This window comes from Arachis stenosperma, chromosome 3, assembly GCF_014773155.1.
Source record: "Arachis stenosperma cultivar V10309 chromosome 3, arast.V10309.gnm1.PFL2, whole genome shotgun sequence".
NCBI lineage: Eukaryota > Viridiplantae > Streptophyta > Magnoliopsida > Fabales > Fabaceae > Arachis > Arachis stenosperma.
In genome coordinates, this window is record NC_080379.1 from 140,404,787 (window position 1) to 140,418,767 (window position 13,981).

A 13,981-nucleotide genomic window follows, 5' to 3' on the forward strand; every position below is an offset into this window, starting at 1 on the left:
TGTTAATACTGTTTATGGTTATTTTTCACAATTTTATTTGTTTGTGGTTTAGGGTTTACACTTGTTGTATTTGCTTATGGTTATTTATGTTAAATTTGTTAGGTGCTAATAGAGAACAAACGCATATGGAGTAATGAAGAGACTAATGCTTTTGTTGGCTTCATGGAAGAGTTTGTTGTAGAGGGTAAGTGGGCTGATTATGGTCAATTCAAACCCAGAACTTTTGAGAAACTAGCTCTGAAGATGCTAGAGGCCTTCCCTAGGTGTACCCTGTAAGAACCGCGACAAATTAATTATCTAATTAAGTAATTAATATTGCTCAAATTATATTACGAGAATTTAGAATAAGAATTAGGGGATTTAAATGTAATTTTTAGACTCAGTAGGTTTTTCTGAGTCAGAAAATGTATTTTCTGCGAAAACCGTGAAAAACCGTGAACCGATTGAACCGGTTCAAGTCTGCCTGGTGCTGTGCGAGAAAAAGTGAAAACAGCCGAAAACCTTAGAAAAGTATTAGAAATGGAAAACCGGGCATTAATTTTAAAGGTTTCATCCAAAGTTGGGCCAAACAGGCTAAAAACGCTAACGGGTTGGACCGAGCCCAAGTTGGGCCCAAGCCTAACATATATAAGCACTTAAGTGAAACCATTTCAGCACAACCCTCACTTAAACACAACACATACAACTGAAAGCAAAGAGGGAGAAGGGATAAGAGAAAATACTATTCACTTACAACTTTAATCCACGATATCTCGAGCTACGGTGCTCCGATTCGCGTGCCGTCAACGGCTACGCGAAACTCTCGCCGAACCCATCACTTCTATCCAAGCTTTGTGGTAAGATTTTTGAATTTTTCTGTCCAGTTTTGTGCCCTTATGAAATTTGAATTTTTGAGTTTTGGTTTTGAGTGAAATCTTGTGTTTTGGGTATTTAGGTACACTCTAACACTTGATTGCTAGTGGATTTTGGCTTTCAAAACTGTTGGACAAGGTAAGAGGTCTTGCACTCTTGTGAATTTTTATTTATGATGAGTCCTAGGTTGATTAGTGATGATTTACGTGTATATAGCTTGATTATTGTGAGTTTGGAAGCCTTTGGATTTGAGTTGATGCTTGATGGAGTGATTGGTAGCTTGGATTGTGGTTGAAAGCTCAACTTGTGCTCATTTGGGGGTTTGGTGCATATTGAAAATCAGCCAAGGTATGGTTTTGGTTTTTTCTATGTAGTATATAATATTCATGGACACTTAGGCTAGTGACCCATAGGATAGGTTTGAATTAAAATGGTTGGTTGATGATGTATGATGAATTGATATTGTTATGTTGATAAATAATGATGTTGGGGTATGATGTTTGATGACTTTGAATGAATGTATATTGTTGACTATTGATATAAAGCATGAATGAGGTTGATGATGAGAATTAATAGTGATAAAATGATGATTGGTGAATATATTGGTGAAGGAATGATTTTAGTGTCATATATTTGATGTTTGATCTTTGAGAACGGTGAAATGTGATGGAAAGATTGGTACAAATGGTGGAAAGTGACAAAAAGGGTAAGTTATAATGTAAATGGGAGTTTGGAATGGTTTGATTTTGGATTTGGTTGTGTATTGAAAAGAATTGAGAAATTTGTGGAGTTTAGTAAAAACTGGTTTTTAGTGAAATTTGACGGGTCATAACGTCTCCCTCTGTTTTCAAAATTTGTTGAAACTTGTTTAGAATTAAAGTTCATTGAAAAGTCTTCAAATTGATATAAAGTTTGTAAAATTTAGATTTTTGTAGAGGGAGTTATGATCATTTAAAATTTGGTGACAAAATCTGAAATTTTGCAAAGTTGCAGAATTTTATGATTTCTGGTATGTTCGCACGCACACCCCTGTGAAATTTTAAACCTATGCGCACGAACAGCCCTGTGCGTATGCACACACAGGGAAATGCCTTCTATTTAGAGCGCTAGCACAGCTTGTGCACGTACATAACCAATGAAATTTTACAACCTGTGCGCACACACACGTTGGGAAGGGCAGTCTGTTGAGGGCGCGAGCACACCTTATGCGAGCGAATAGAATTGCAAAATTTTGTGCTTGTGTGTACCCACACCTCAATGCATACGCACACGTTTTGAAAATTTCCTCGGGCGTGCGCACGCACACCCCTGTGCGTACGCACATGCCCTGTTTTTCAAACTTAAACTTTGTTTTCAACTATTTCACCTTCCTAACAAGCTTATAAGCTTCTGTGATACCATTTTAAGATTCTTGGGCTTATTTTCGGGCATTGAAACATGGGAAAGGTCTTAGGAGAATTTATTTGGTGTTTCTTTGAAAAATTAGAGAATGGAGGTTTAGGGTTCTGGTGTATTGAGGGTGGGTTTGGTGGATTGGGAAGGGCGAAAGATGTATGACTTGAGAAAGTGACGAACTAATGAGTTCAGAATGGAAACGTTGAATTGATAGTGGTTGAGATGAGTCGAGGACTTGGAATGAGATAATGGATCCATGATATACTGAAAATGTTTTATGAAAACCACTGATGTATCATTTATACTGAGATTGTTGAGACGCTATGCGCTCCGCAGGGATGGTGGTTAATCCCGCCTGTCGAGGTAGCGGCAGCGGCGTAAGGATTATGGTTAATCTTGCTTACGTTGAGATGTGAGGCCTGTGGCAAGAGTATCTCGCTCGCATATCTTCGGATCAATAGAGTGTGCAGGCACAAAATCCTGGACAGTAATCCGAGCACCATATCTCGAGGGTTCCCAATGATAATTCCGAAGGGTGACATCTCCAAGGAGATGTGTTGGGTTGACAGTTGAACCGATAATGTGATATCATAGCCAGTAGGACAGACATTCATCATGTGCATCTTCTACCTGTTTGTTTTCTTTGCCAACTTGTAATTGTATGCCTAATTGCTTACTTGAATTACTTGCCTTATATGCTTCTACCTGTGTTTTACTTGCATTGAAATTATCTGTATTTTCTACTGGGATTGAGGAGGTTCGGAAGGCGGTGGCGATGGGATCGCATGGAGGATAGGCTGGTGAAGGCTGTGGAACAACAAAGACAATTATATTAGAGAATCTTTTAAGTTAGATTACCCCTTTACTATGTTATGGTTTAAGTTATTCCTTAATGTTGAAGTTTATGCTTAAATGTTTAAGATTTGCTTTAAGATGACTCTTGTGATGGATATGAAGTATTGGATTGCCTTAGGCGTCCCGGGTCTTATATCTTACATCACTGGGCACTGTTACCATACTGAGAACCATACCATATTCTGTTGTTGTTTTTCAGATGCAGGTCGTAACCCACCTCGGTGAGTTGCTTGGATGGTGACAGAAGCGGAGGATCATGATACTTTTTGAAGTCTTTTGATTTATTTTGTATTTATCTCTCACTTTTGTATTTTACTTTTGCCTAGAGGCTTGTATTGAGAGAGAAAAACTTGTATAAGCTATTTTAAACTGTCTGGTTTCTGTATGTCTGTATTATAGCTAGCCGGCTAAAACTCCATGAGCCGTGTGGCTAGATTCTTATGATACTATACTCCTATCTTTTTCTATGTTATATCTATATCTTGTGCTTTAAGTTAATAGCTTCGTTAGTACGTTTTGCACTTTTTAAATACTGTTTTTGAGCTATATCCTTCATCGGGCTTCTAGATTATATTAATTCCTTCTATATATTATATGTATGAGCTTAGAACTGTCGTAACCTTTGATTAACCTTTGCTTTACGACACGAGGTAAAGTTTAGGCTAATTAGGGTGTTACATACCCTAACCACGAAACACTGCAAGAATAAGCATAAGCAGTTGAAGGAGAAGTATCAGTACGATGCAGACATGCTTGCATGTAGTAGATTTGGTTGGAATCATGACAAACAATGTGTCGAGGTTGACAGCAAAGATGTCCTTGATACATGGTTGAAGGTCTTTGTGATGTTATTCCTACTTGAATGACTTGTATCTTTTTTTTTGTATATATTGACTACAATCCTCTTTTTATTTTTGCAGGCATATCAAACCAAGTTCTATAGTCCTGACAAGCCCTTTTCTCTGTTTCGCTGGCTCGAGGGTATATTCGGTAAGGATAGAGCCACATGAGTAGGTGTAGTTAGTGCCTTTGATGCGGAGGAATAGGTTAATGAAGAGACTGAAGACCAAGTAATTAGATTTGATGACTCTGAGATGTCTCCAAATCCAGACATCGACAGAGGACAAGCAGTGCAAGGACAAGTCTCACATTCAGAAGCTGGTGCGAGTGGAGGAAGCACAAGACGGTATGGGAAGAAGAGAAAGTAAGCTAATGTTTTAGAGAGAATGGCTGACTATATCCAGCAATCTTCTGCTGACCAAAGAAAGAATGCCCAACTACTTGCTGATGCCATTCTTGGTGTTAATGAAAAGTTTAAGGTCGGCGAGAAGCTTACACAACTTGAGTTTGGTGATGACAAGGTGGTGAAGGTAGTGTTGAAGTTTACTGAGAGTCTGAATGTGTGTGCTCACTTCTGGGGCTTGTCAGATTCACAGAAGATTTTTCTTGTGCGTTCCATTATCTGAAGTTATCATGAGATCGTAACTTGTTATGTGGATTTAGCTTAGGGTATTATGTTGGATCTATAGGGTTTAAGTATGAATTACATGGTTATACTTTAGATGGTTTAAAGTACAACTTATATTTGGTATACATCTGGCTGGATATTTTGGTATTGCTTTTCTTTTGGTATGTATTGAGTAGGTGTGTTGATGCTTAGTACAATATTTTTGTTTTAATTGTGTTATTGAACACAAAACATTTCAATATAAGTTGACTGTTATTTTAATTTTTGGTTTTCTTGCTGAAAAAATGTTAGGTCTATTTCAATATAATATAAAAAGGAATATCATTCTGTTTTTGGGCCTGAGAAAATGCTTATTAGGGAATGCAAAGTAGGTGTAAAGATTTGAGCTTTGTATCTTGTTTTGGGAATTTTTTAGTGGAGAAGGGGGAGCGAATGAGTAGAGATATTTGATGGTGATGATCAAAATATTTGGTCTATTTCAATAGGAAAGAAGGCATACTGCCTTTTCGCAACAGGAGGGGATGATCAAAATGTGAATATTGGATTATGGCTACTACTGGATCATTAGTCAGTTTAAGAAGGGCCATGTGCACTGTGTTGCAACTTATGTTATTGTTTGTGGCAGCAAAGCCATGATCTTACAATACTTTATGCTATGAAGGGATGCATTCATATATACATACATACAAGGGGATCTTTAACAATAAAAGGATGCATTCATACATTCAAGGGTCATAGCTAGGGTATTAGTACTATCAAATTCACTTTAGACGGCCATTGGATAGTTTCCAGAATTTTATTAAAGTAAACTAATTTATACAATTTGTTCTTTGCCTGTTTCAATTCAAATATCAAATTACAACTTAAACAACAATACTATAATTAGGACAATACAGACTACAGAAACAAAAAGTTGAAAGAACGCTAACAATTTCATAAATACAACATTATTATCCAATTTTTCAACTCGTTCGATCAACTTCAAATTGGAATTGAAATGACAAGAGAGATCATCTGCAACTTTAGAATGTTGAATACTTGGACCTGCCCATCTAAACCATCCACATCGTCTTACAAGACAAGCATAATATTTTTTACCCGGGTTGGCAATGCTGTTTGAAACTTATAACGAAGCTCTTAAACCACACTCACAAAAACATTCGCCCATTATATTGCCACTTCCGTAGGAACCACTTGTAGATCTTCTACTTATAGATGTCATGTTTAATCAGCCTGCTGAACCTAAAGGCCAAATCAGATTTCAAATCAAATAACAACTACTTCTTTCACAAATAGATAAGTTAATAGATTTCCAAGTGATACATTCACAGCTTCCTGCATTAGAAAATCATATAAGTATTTCAAGTCATTGATCTCCTTATAATATGTGATATGAAGACCAAAAATTAGGAAGCACTGAATTCAATGTCACCAAAGTTAATAAAAGGCAGTGCTTTTTAACTTGCATTTTCACAATTGGCACATTAATCTGAAAAGCTTGAGTTACCAGATTCTCCTTTAACTTTGGATCTTGTTAGATTACAAATTTGTACCCATTGCTCTGTGAAATCATTGTAAAAGATCAAATAAAAATATACAAGAATATTTTGCCTTTGTTTATTTAAGTTAAAAAAGAAAAAAAAAAGAAAAAAAAGAGATGTGTGTAAATTACCACAAAACCTAAAAAGCTACTACAGAAGATTAAGATTTTCATCGTGTGTGTGTTTGCTTCCTTTCATTTCTATTTGTACTTACTTTAGCTATTTTATCTCTTCTTGACAAATTTATTAAATCTTGTTCCTACTTTTGATTCTAGCCCATAATTTTTTAATAAAGAAACAGCTTAAATTTAAGAAAAATATGTAGTATAATGCATATTTAGAATAAAGACTCAATCTTCTCCATGTTTATTCTAATTCCTACCATTAACTTGTCAATATTTAGCCTTTGACACAAGGGATAGGAAAAAAATATTCAATGAAGTAAACTACAAAACGATATGACAGCTCAAGCATCTGTTGATCTAGATTAGGAATCAAATCGTGTCCAAATGCAACAAATCTGCATTCTTAAAATATGATGCCAAACATCTAAACTTCACCACCATGAACACATAATGTGAATTCTCATTAAAAAATTTAACAAAAAGAAAAACCAAGCTTCTAATACTAATCAAATCTTAATCTTTCTGACTCAAAATCACCATCTCTTCTAAAATTGAAGTTGCATCGTAATGCATCAACAATCACAATAATTCGATTTAATAAATCTGATTGCTTGAATCCTTTATCATTGTAAGGAAGAAGCCTCTTGATTCAGTTTGCCACAACAGAAAGTAATAAAAAAAAATGAGCCTTTAAGCACAAGCACATTGGAAATCATATAATCATGTGAAGAAAAACAATTGAAATAAGATGATTTTTTATGGCTATACCAAATAAGATTAAGTTTTAAACAAATTCCAAACCAAATATAACCATTGAACTTCATGAACTTACCAGGTCTGTTGAGAGACAAAGACCCGAGACAAGAGACACAACTCCGAGACGGTGGCGATGGTGGCAGCACAGACCCAGAAGCACGCAAACCGCAACAACTACATGACCGTCAGATGCTTGAAGACGCGATTATGAACCACTGGAGACAGATGTGCCGTCGTTGCTTGGTAGTCCTTGCTGTTTCTGCTGGCAATGGGGAAGACCGGAGGATTTGGAGAGAGGAGACGAGAAGGGGTCTGGAGTGGGTTATAGCTGGAGTGGGTTAGGGCACCAAATTACATTTCTGAAAAATTGAATTTGGGTTTGGGGTTAGTGTTGCATTGTAATGTTAAGGGTAAATTTGTAAATTTAAACATTTCAGTCTCCAGTTTTAATTCAAACCAAACAAGATACTGAGGCATAATTCAGTTTTGTACACTTATATGCCAAACACAATACTGAGACTTATTTTAGTTTCTATCTTTCAATCTCTGTCTCTCAGTCTCTGTCTTGCTACCAAATGCTACCTTAGTTCATTAGGAATATGGTGAATACTACTTAATGGGTACATATTTGGTGGCATCATGTCACTAATTATTAACTTTAATTGAATTGAATACATTATTGTGTTTGACATTGTAATATTATATGTACAACATTATATATATTATGAATTCTAATATGAAAACAAGTTAATATGCTCTGTTGGAAATTTGGTGAATTTAATTGTATTTTAATTAATATTGTGGGTTGAGATTGGTTGGATTTGTGAGAACCGTAAAGGTAGTTATGTATCCAATTTTAGGAAAAGTTATGTCTAATTTTTTCGGAGAGTTTTGTTGAAATGATTCGTGTAGTTAATATGTGTTGATAAGTATAAATAATAAATTCTTTTTGTAGACATGACGACGGGTAGAAGAGATAGACCAAGTGAGTCTCGCGGTCGTGGTAGAGGAAGAGTTTCCACCAAATCCCTGCGACTGTTCAATCCACGCCGTCTACCCTAACTACTCCATCGATCCCTATAATGTCACAAGCGAGTCCAGCGGAACAACAGTTCATCATGGTCCCAAACTCGAACTACGTGCCTCTTTCTGCTATATATGCCCCCTACAGATCCAGTGACAGAGCCCGTGTAGGTGTTTCCTCTAGTGCCCCCAATAGGATGTCTCTCCTCCACCGTCTGTCATCTGGCTGAGGATTTAATATAGGTGTGAGTACATGTAATTTTTTAAGGTGAAGTTTGTAATCTTAAGTTTATGCATTTCTATGTGCTTGCTAATGTTAGGTTTTTTCTCTAAAAGTTTTGCATCAAAGAATAAGGAGATCTTCGAGGTCATTAAGTCGATGTACGACCACCCGTCGCCGACCTACACGCAGATCTCGGCTGAGACCAGAGATCAATGGTTTCAGAAGTGAACGGTAAGAAGCACTTTGTGCAGTTGAAATTCACGTGGGATGCAGAGCATAATCTCATGATCAGGAAGATCTACGACCACCAGGCAGCTAAACAACTTCGGCAGATGATGAGTGACGTTTGTAAGGGGAGCGACCACCTAACATCGTGGATCCGTCCAACCATCAAGAAGAAACTGGAGGCCTATTTTAACAACGATGAAAGGTTCAAGCGTCGTCATTTGACGAACGTTGCTAACAGGACTTCGCCTAGGTCGTCGAAGTATACGGGTGGGTCGGCAACGTTCATGAAGACGAAGAGCATACTGGTAAGAATTTTGTCATTGTTTAATTTTTTAGTAGTTACTTGAATTTGTTAGTTAATTTTTTCATTTATTTTATTGGTTGATATGTTAATTTGTAGTTTAAGTCATCGGACTATGAGGCGACACTGGCAGAGATCTTCAAGTATACCCATACTTTGAAGGCCAAGAAGGAGAGTTTTGCTGACAAGCAGTCTATAGTCCATTATGTGAGTTTAAATTAATACTAAGTTTCTTTTTTTTTGTTTAAAGGCAATTAACTATTATCCTAATCATGACGTGTGTAACACAGGAGGATTACACGAAGAGGTTGGAAACCGTGACCCAGCAATCTCAGCCGCCTAATGGAAACAACAAAGCCAGCTCCGAGACCCAAGTGGTAGATCCTGATAGGTTTTGGCGTGAGACCGCCTCTGAATCCCATAAGAATCGCCAGTTCGGGTTGGGGTCGTTCTTTGCCAATGGCCTCCACTCCTCCACGTTGGCGGCTTCCTCTGCCTTTGCCTCTGCCACCAACTCTACTGATCTCCAGAAAGTTGTCGACTTGAGGGAGGAGGTGCAGAAGCTGATACAGAAGCTTCATCAGCAAGCGGACCAATCTGAGCAGAGGTACAACGACCTTCTTGCACGCGTGGGAGGAGCCGTTGCCATAAGCTCAGACCTGACAGAGAAGCTGGAGCAGCTAGTTCGGTTACGAGAGCAGATGGAGGTGTACAACCACCAAATACGCACTGAAGCTAGTGACGCTAGAGCCAGCGGTACTGCTGGTTCCAGCGACAACGCTGCTGGTGGAACACCGTCAACACCTATTTCATCTCCAACTGTCAATTTCTCATTCGTCGGTCAACTTATAGTCATTAATAGCCACCAAAACTATGGCCACCAGAGACGCCACATATATATATTGTATAGAAGAAGTACAAAGAAAAAGGAAGTTTTTTCAATCTATCATAAAAAAAAAAATTGTACGTTAAATAAGTGAAAATAATGATATTTGTGTGAAGCTGTTGAACCCTAAAACTAAATTTCGATCACATTGGATTTGATTTCTTGTGCCATTGTACCATTCTTTGAGCTGCATATTCAGCAAGTATTTGGCTACTAAACATAACACTTTGCCAAGATATTTTCATTTTCTAGGTGGTGGTTTAAATTCAACGCATCCGGTATATTCATTCTATTCACGTTTATAGTATTTCAAAAATATTGATATTTGAGTGGTTTTATTAACGAAAAATGTTAAAGGTCCTAAAAATATATTGTTGAATTATTAAATTAAAAAAATTAAATTTATAATTACAAATATTGATAAAAAAAATTTATTGGTTTTTGAATTTTTTTATTAATTATTGATTTATAATTAAAATTAATAATAAAAGTTACTGAAACTTTAATATTCTTGAACAATAATACTTAAAATTTCTTTTAATCAATAATATTGTAAGGCTCTCAAAATTTATAAAAAATTTTAGAAATAATACTTTGATAAAAAAAAATTTATATAAAAATAACATTATAAATTTTTATATCATTTGATATGTTTGACTTAAAAGATTTGTTGCAATAGAGTTATCTTGGGAGCATTCACCAAATCTTAACGCGTCGGCATGGCACACTGGGAAGATTCATGAACATAATAACTATCCCTACTTACACAGATGCATGGCCTGTCATGTCAAAACATGACCGGTTACCATCAACCTTTTTCTGAATAACGGTGAAATTAACTGTACTAACAGAATAACTGCCACCACAATAAATATACATAACATTTTTAATATTTTATACATTACATAAATATCACCCCCTCTGATTTCAGTAACAACATTGATACAGAGTCTCTTGGAATTTGTGCAGCAGAGCAACATTATGTCAAAAACCATCTAACAAGGGATCTAGGAGAAAAGATACGGTCTTATTTGGGTGGCTTTTGGGGTCCTACTACAGGTTCTTCATATCCATCCATTAATTTTGCTTCACTTTATTCATCATGTTTCCAAACTAATAAAGTTTTTTCACTTTAATCTGATGGACTAGGAACCAAGAACCAAGAACCAAGAACCCAGCCATATAGTATATATATGATGCCACGAATTCCCCCTTAGCTTTCTTCAATTTCACATATTCCTATTCTGATATAATGTGATACCATGCGTAGTTTTGGTCTTCCAGTGTTCATGCATCACGATTCTGGTTCACTCATTGTGCTGACCAATGATAATTTACCTCTACCTACTAGAACAAATAATAAAAGATACCTTCAAAAAAGATTGAAAGATAAAAGAGGATCAGCACACACAACTTATTAATTAACTAACTAGCAGTTAAATAAAGAAATAAACATATGTCACATGTATAGCCACATGGTTTGGAAAACTTACAACATGTTTTGTAGCTATGTGGATTTGATATTGTATTAATTCAAGGAACCTAAGTTGCTGCCAAGTCCATATGGATGAAGAAGCTGGTTTTGTCGTTGGTCTTCTTCTACTTCCCAGAATTGACCACCGGTATACTGAAAATGATGTTTTTCTCACAACTTAGAAAGCAAGAAAAACATAAAATTAATTATTATTCTTTAGTCAGTTTTTGTTTGTATATATACCTCAGAGAAGACATTTGATGACCTCTGTCCTTGTAGAAAAACTGGTGATGTTGATGAATAATCCAAAAGATAGTCACTGTTATTATTATTAGCACCGGGAAAGGTGGTGGTACCGGTGGTAGTGGTCATGGTGGTTGTATCAGTAAAGGGTGTAACCTGGTTTGTGCTGCATTGTGGTACTGATGCCAGTGCTGGTGTTGATCCTATGCTGCTTATCTTCTGATTCTGAACGTTCTGTTACACAGATAAAGTTTTATAAAATAATTAGATTTGTTAGCCCATGTAACTTGTTGGTTCATGGAGACAAGTTCTCATCTATTATTCACTAATAATTGATCAAACTTGAGTGGAGTTCACATTGCAACCTCTTATCCAATAGTATATAATTAATAATGCAACATAATATTTAACAAAAAAATGAATATACCTGATCCAGTGGTCTAACCAAGTGGCCATTATTGTTATCATTATCTAGGTCCATTGCAAAGTCAAAGAAGAAGGGGCTGACTGAAGCAAGCTTCATTGACAAGAACTGCATATATTTATATTGTTATATAGTTAGTTAGCTAGCTAGCTTCAAATTAAAAAAAAAAATTATATTATATGATTGACTTGAGTGTATTTTATTATTATTAGCGGTACCACTACATACCTCTACTTGATTTTGTAGGGACTGAACATAATTGATGATCTCGTCCAACACAAGGGCCTTTCCGGTTACCTAAGTATGAACCAAATCATATGATGAGGTTAGTGACATGTCAGAAAAGAGGGTGATACTGATAGAAACATGTAACTACTGTGTCTCAGCTCTCAACCAAAGATCACAATTCATTAATACCAACAGAATTAGATAGTGGAAAATGATGATCATGGCACACACCTTATCACAGCCTGGCACAAGTCGTTGCAACATCTTCATCCTCTCACTTATCTTCTCCCTTCTCACCTGCAATGATGAACATTTTGGTCACTTTATTTAGAGAATTAATCAGAGTAGCTAACCATAAGGTGGGGACCCATATAAAAGAAGAGCATCATTAATTAATTAATTGCTAATAATATGGTATAGTACCCTTTCAGCAAGGCTATGGCTATCAGTTGCTTGGCCCCTTCTTGCTCTAACGTGGATATACCCTGTTGCTGTTGGAGCCTCTTCTTTTTCCTTCTCCTCTCCCTTCTTCACCCCACTCCCACCATTATTACTCTTCCTTTGTTTCTTGCTACTTCTCCCTTCTCTACCTGCTGACAACTCCTATAATATAATATGATGAAATTGTTAACATTATATATGAAGTCTAGGAACTAAATAATGGAACTATTGAAAAATGAAAACAACTAAAGAGCTAGCTAGCTAGATAGATAGAAAAGTTTGAGAGCCAAGACTATTGACCTTATTGTTGTTGAAGGAAGAGGAGTTAGAGGTAGTTTTCCGCTTGTTGTCCGCCATGTTAATAGGAGGAGGAGTGTTCTGAGTGACTTGGTCACCGTTTTCAACCACAGAGGACTCAGGGCTGTGGTTATGTGAGAGAAAAGGAGGAGAAGGATCAGCACTACTGTTGTAACTTATGGTGGTAGCAGCAACAACCTTGGAGCTTTGATCAACAGAGCTAGTATCCAAAGAAGATGTTTCCTGCTGATTACTATTATGAAGTTGAAAGAGTTGGTGATTAGGTGGTGGAATAAGAGGATAATGGGGACTAGTAGTATCAGCAGTAGTGTTGATCATATGATGATCATGATGAAGAGAAGAATAAAGCTTTATTGGAGGAGGGGTAGTAGTAGTGTTATTGGGGATGAAGAGTGATGACGAGTCAAGAAGAATTGGGTAGTGATTATGGTAAGAAGAAGAAGGAAAAGTAGAAAAAGCTTCCATTTGAAGGGAAGAGAGGAGTAATATAAAGAAAATGATAGGGGGATGGTGGTGGTGGTGGTCAGACTCAGAGGAAGGCAGGTGTAGTAGTGAGAATTGATGATGATGATAACAAAACTGGGAAGAGGGGGCAGAGGTATATATATATATATATATATGAAGAGAGACACCAAAATGCTTCAATCTCTATAAGCAGTTTAGGTAAGCCATTCCCATGCACATACATACAGTACTTTTGACTGGTCTAATCTAATCAACTCATTCACTTCTCTTCTTTTTTCTTTTTTTCTCACATGATTGCCAATTGCCAATTGTTTTCTATAAAAACAGAATTTCTTGAATTTTCTGTCTCTCTCTTCCCCTCTTTCAAGTGACTTTTATTTCAGTTTATTTTTTAAGATATGGGAAAAATATTAGTGTTATACAATAAAATGAACATTTATAAAGTATTTATACAGTTTAATATCAATACAAAATGCAATCTGTAATTTGTATTTTTATTCTTTTTTGTTTTTGAACAACACAAAATACAGGTTGCGTTTTGTTTGAAATTTTTTAAAAATAAAACCTGTAAAATACAAGTTGCATTTTTATAAAGTGTAGGTTACATTTTATTTAAATAAAATATTTTAATTTGAGGATCTTGCCTATAAATATCATTGTTATTACATAATTCAATTGTACTTGTGTCTTTTTTCCCTCACAATTAGCAGCGTCAAAAATTTTGGGTGATATGAG

The 13,981-nt window shown here is 36.2% G+C and overlaps 1 protein-coding gene across 1 annotated transcript; it reads right to left on the minus strand.

The window, feature by feature from the left end:
• Positions 1-10,487: 10,487 nt before the first annotated feature.
• Positions 10,488-13,344, minus strand: LOC130970038 (basic helix-loop-helix protein 80-like). The gene is made up of 8 exons (XM_057895988.1): positions 12,764-13,344; positions 12,446-12,625; positions 12,254-12,319; positions 12,023-12,091; positions 11,798-11,902; positions 11,371-11,604; positions 11,147-11,280; positions 10,488-11,023 (listed from the first exon to the last, which is right to left on the minus strand). Exons 1-7 carry the CDS (start codon positions 13,244-13,246, stop codon positions 11,182-11,184), a joined length of 1,236 nt encoding a protein of 411 aa, XP_057751971.1. The 5' UTR covers positions 13,247-13,344; the 3' UTR covers positions 10,488-11,023; positions 11,147-11,181.
• Positions 13,345-13,981: the final 637 nt, after the last annotated feature.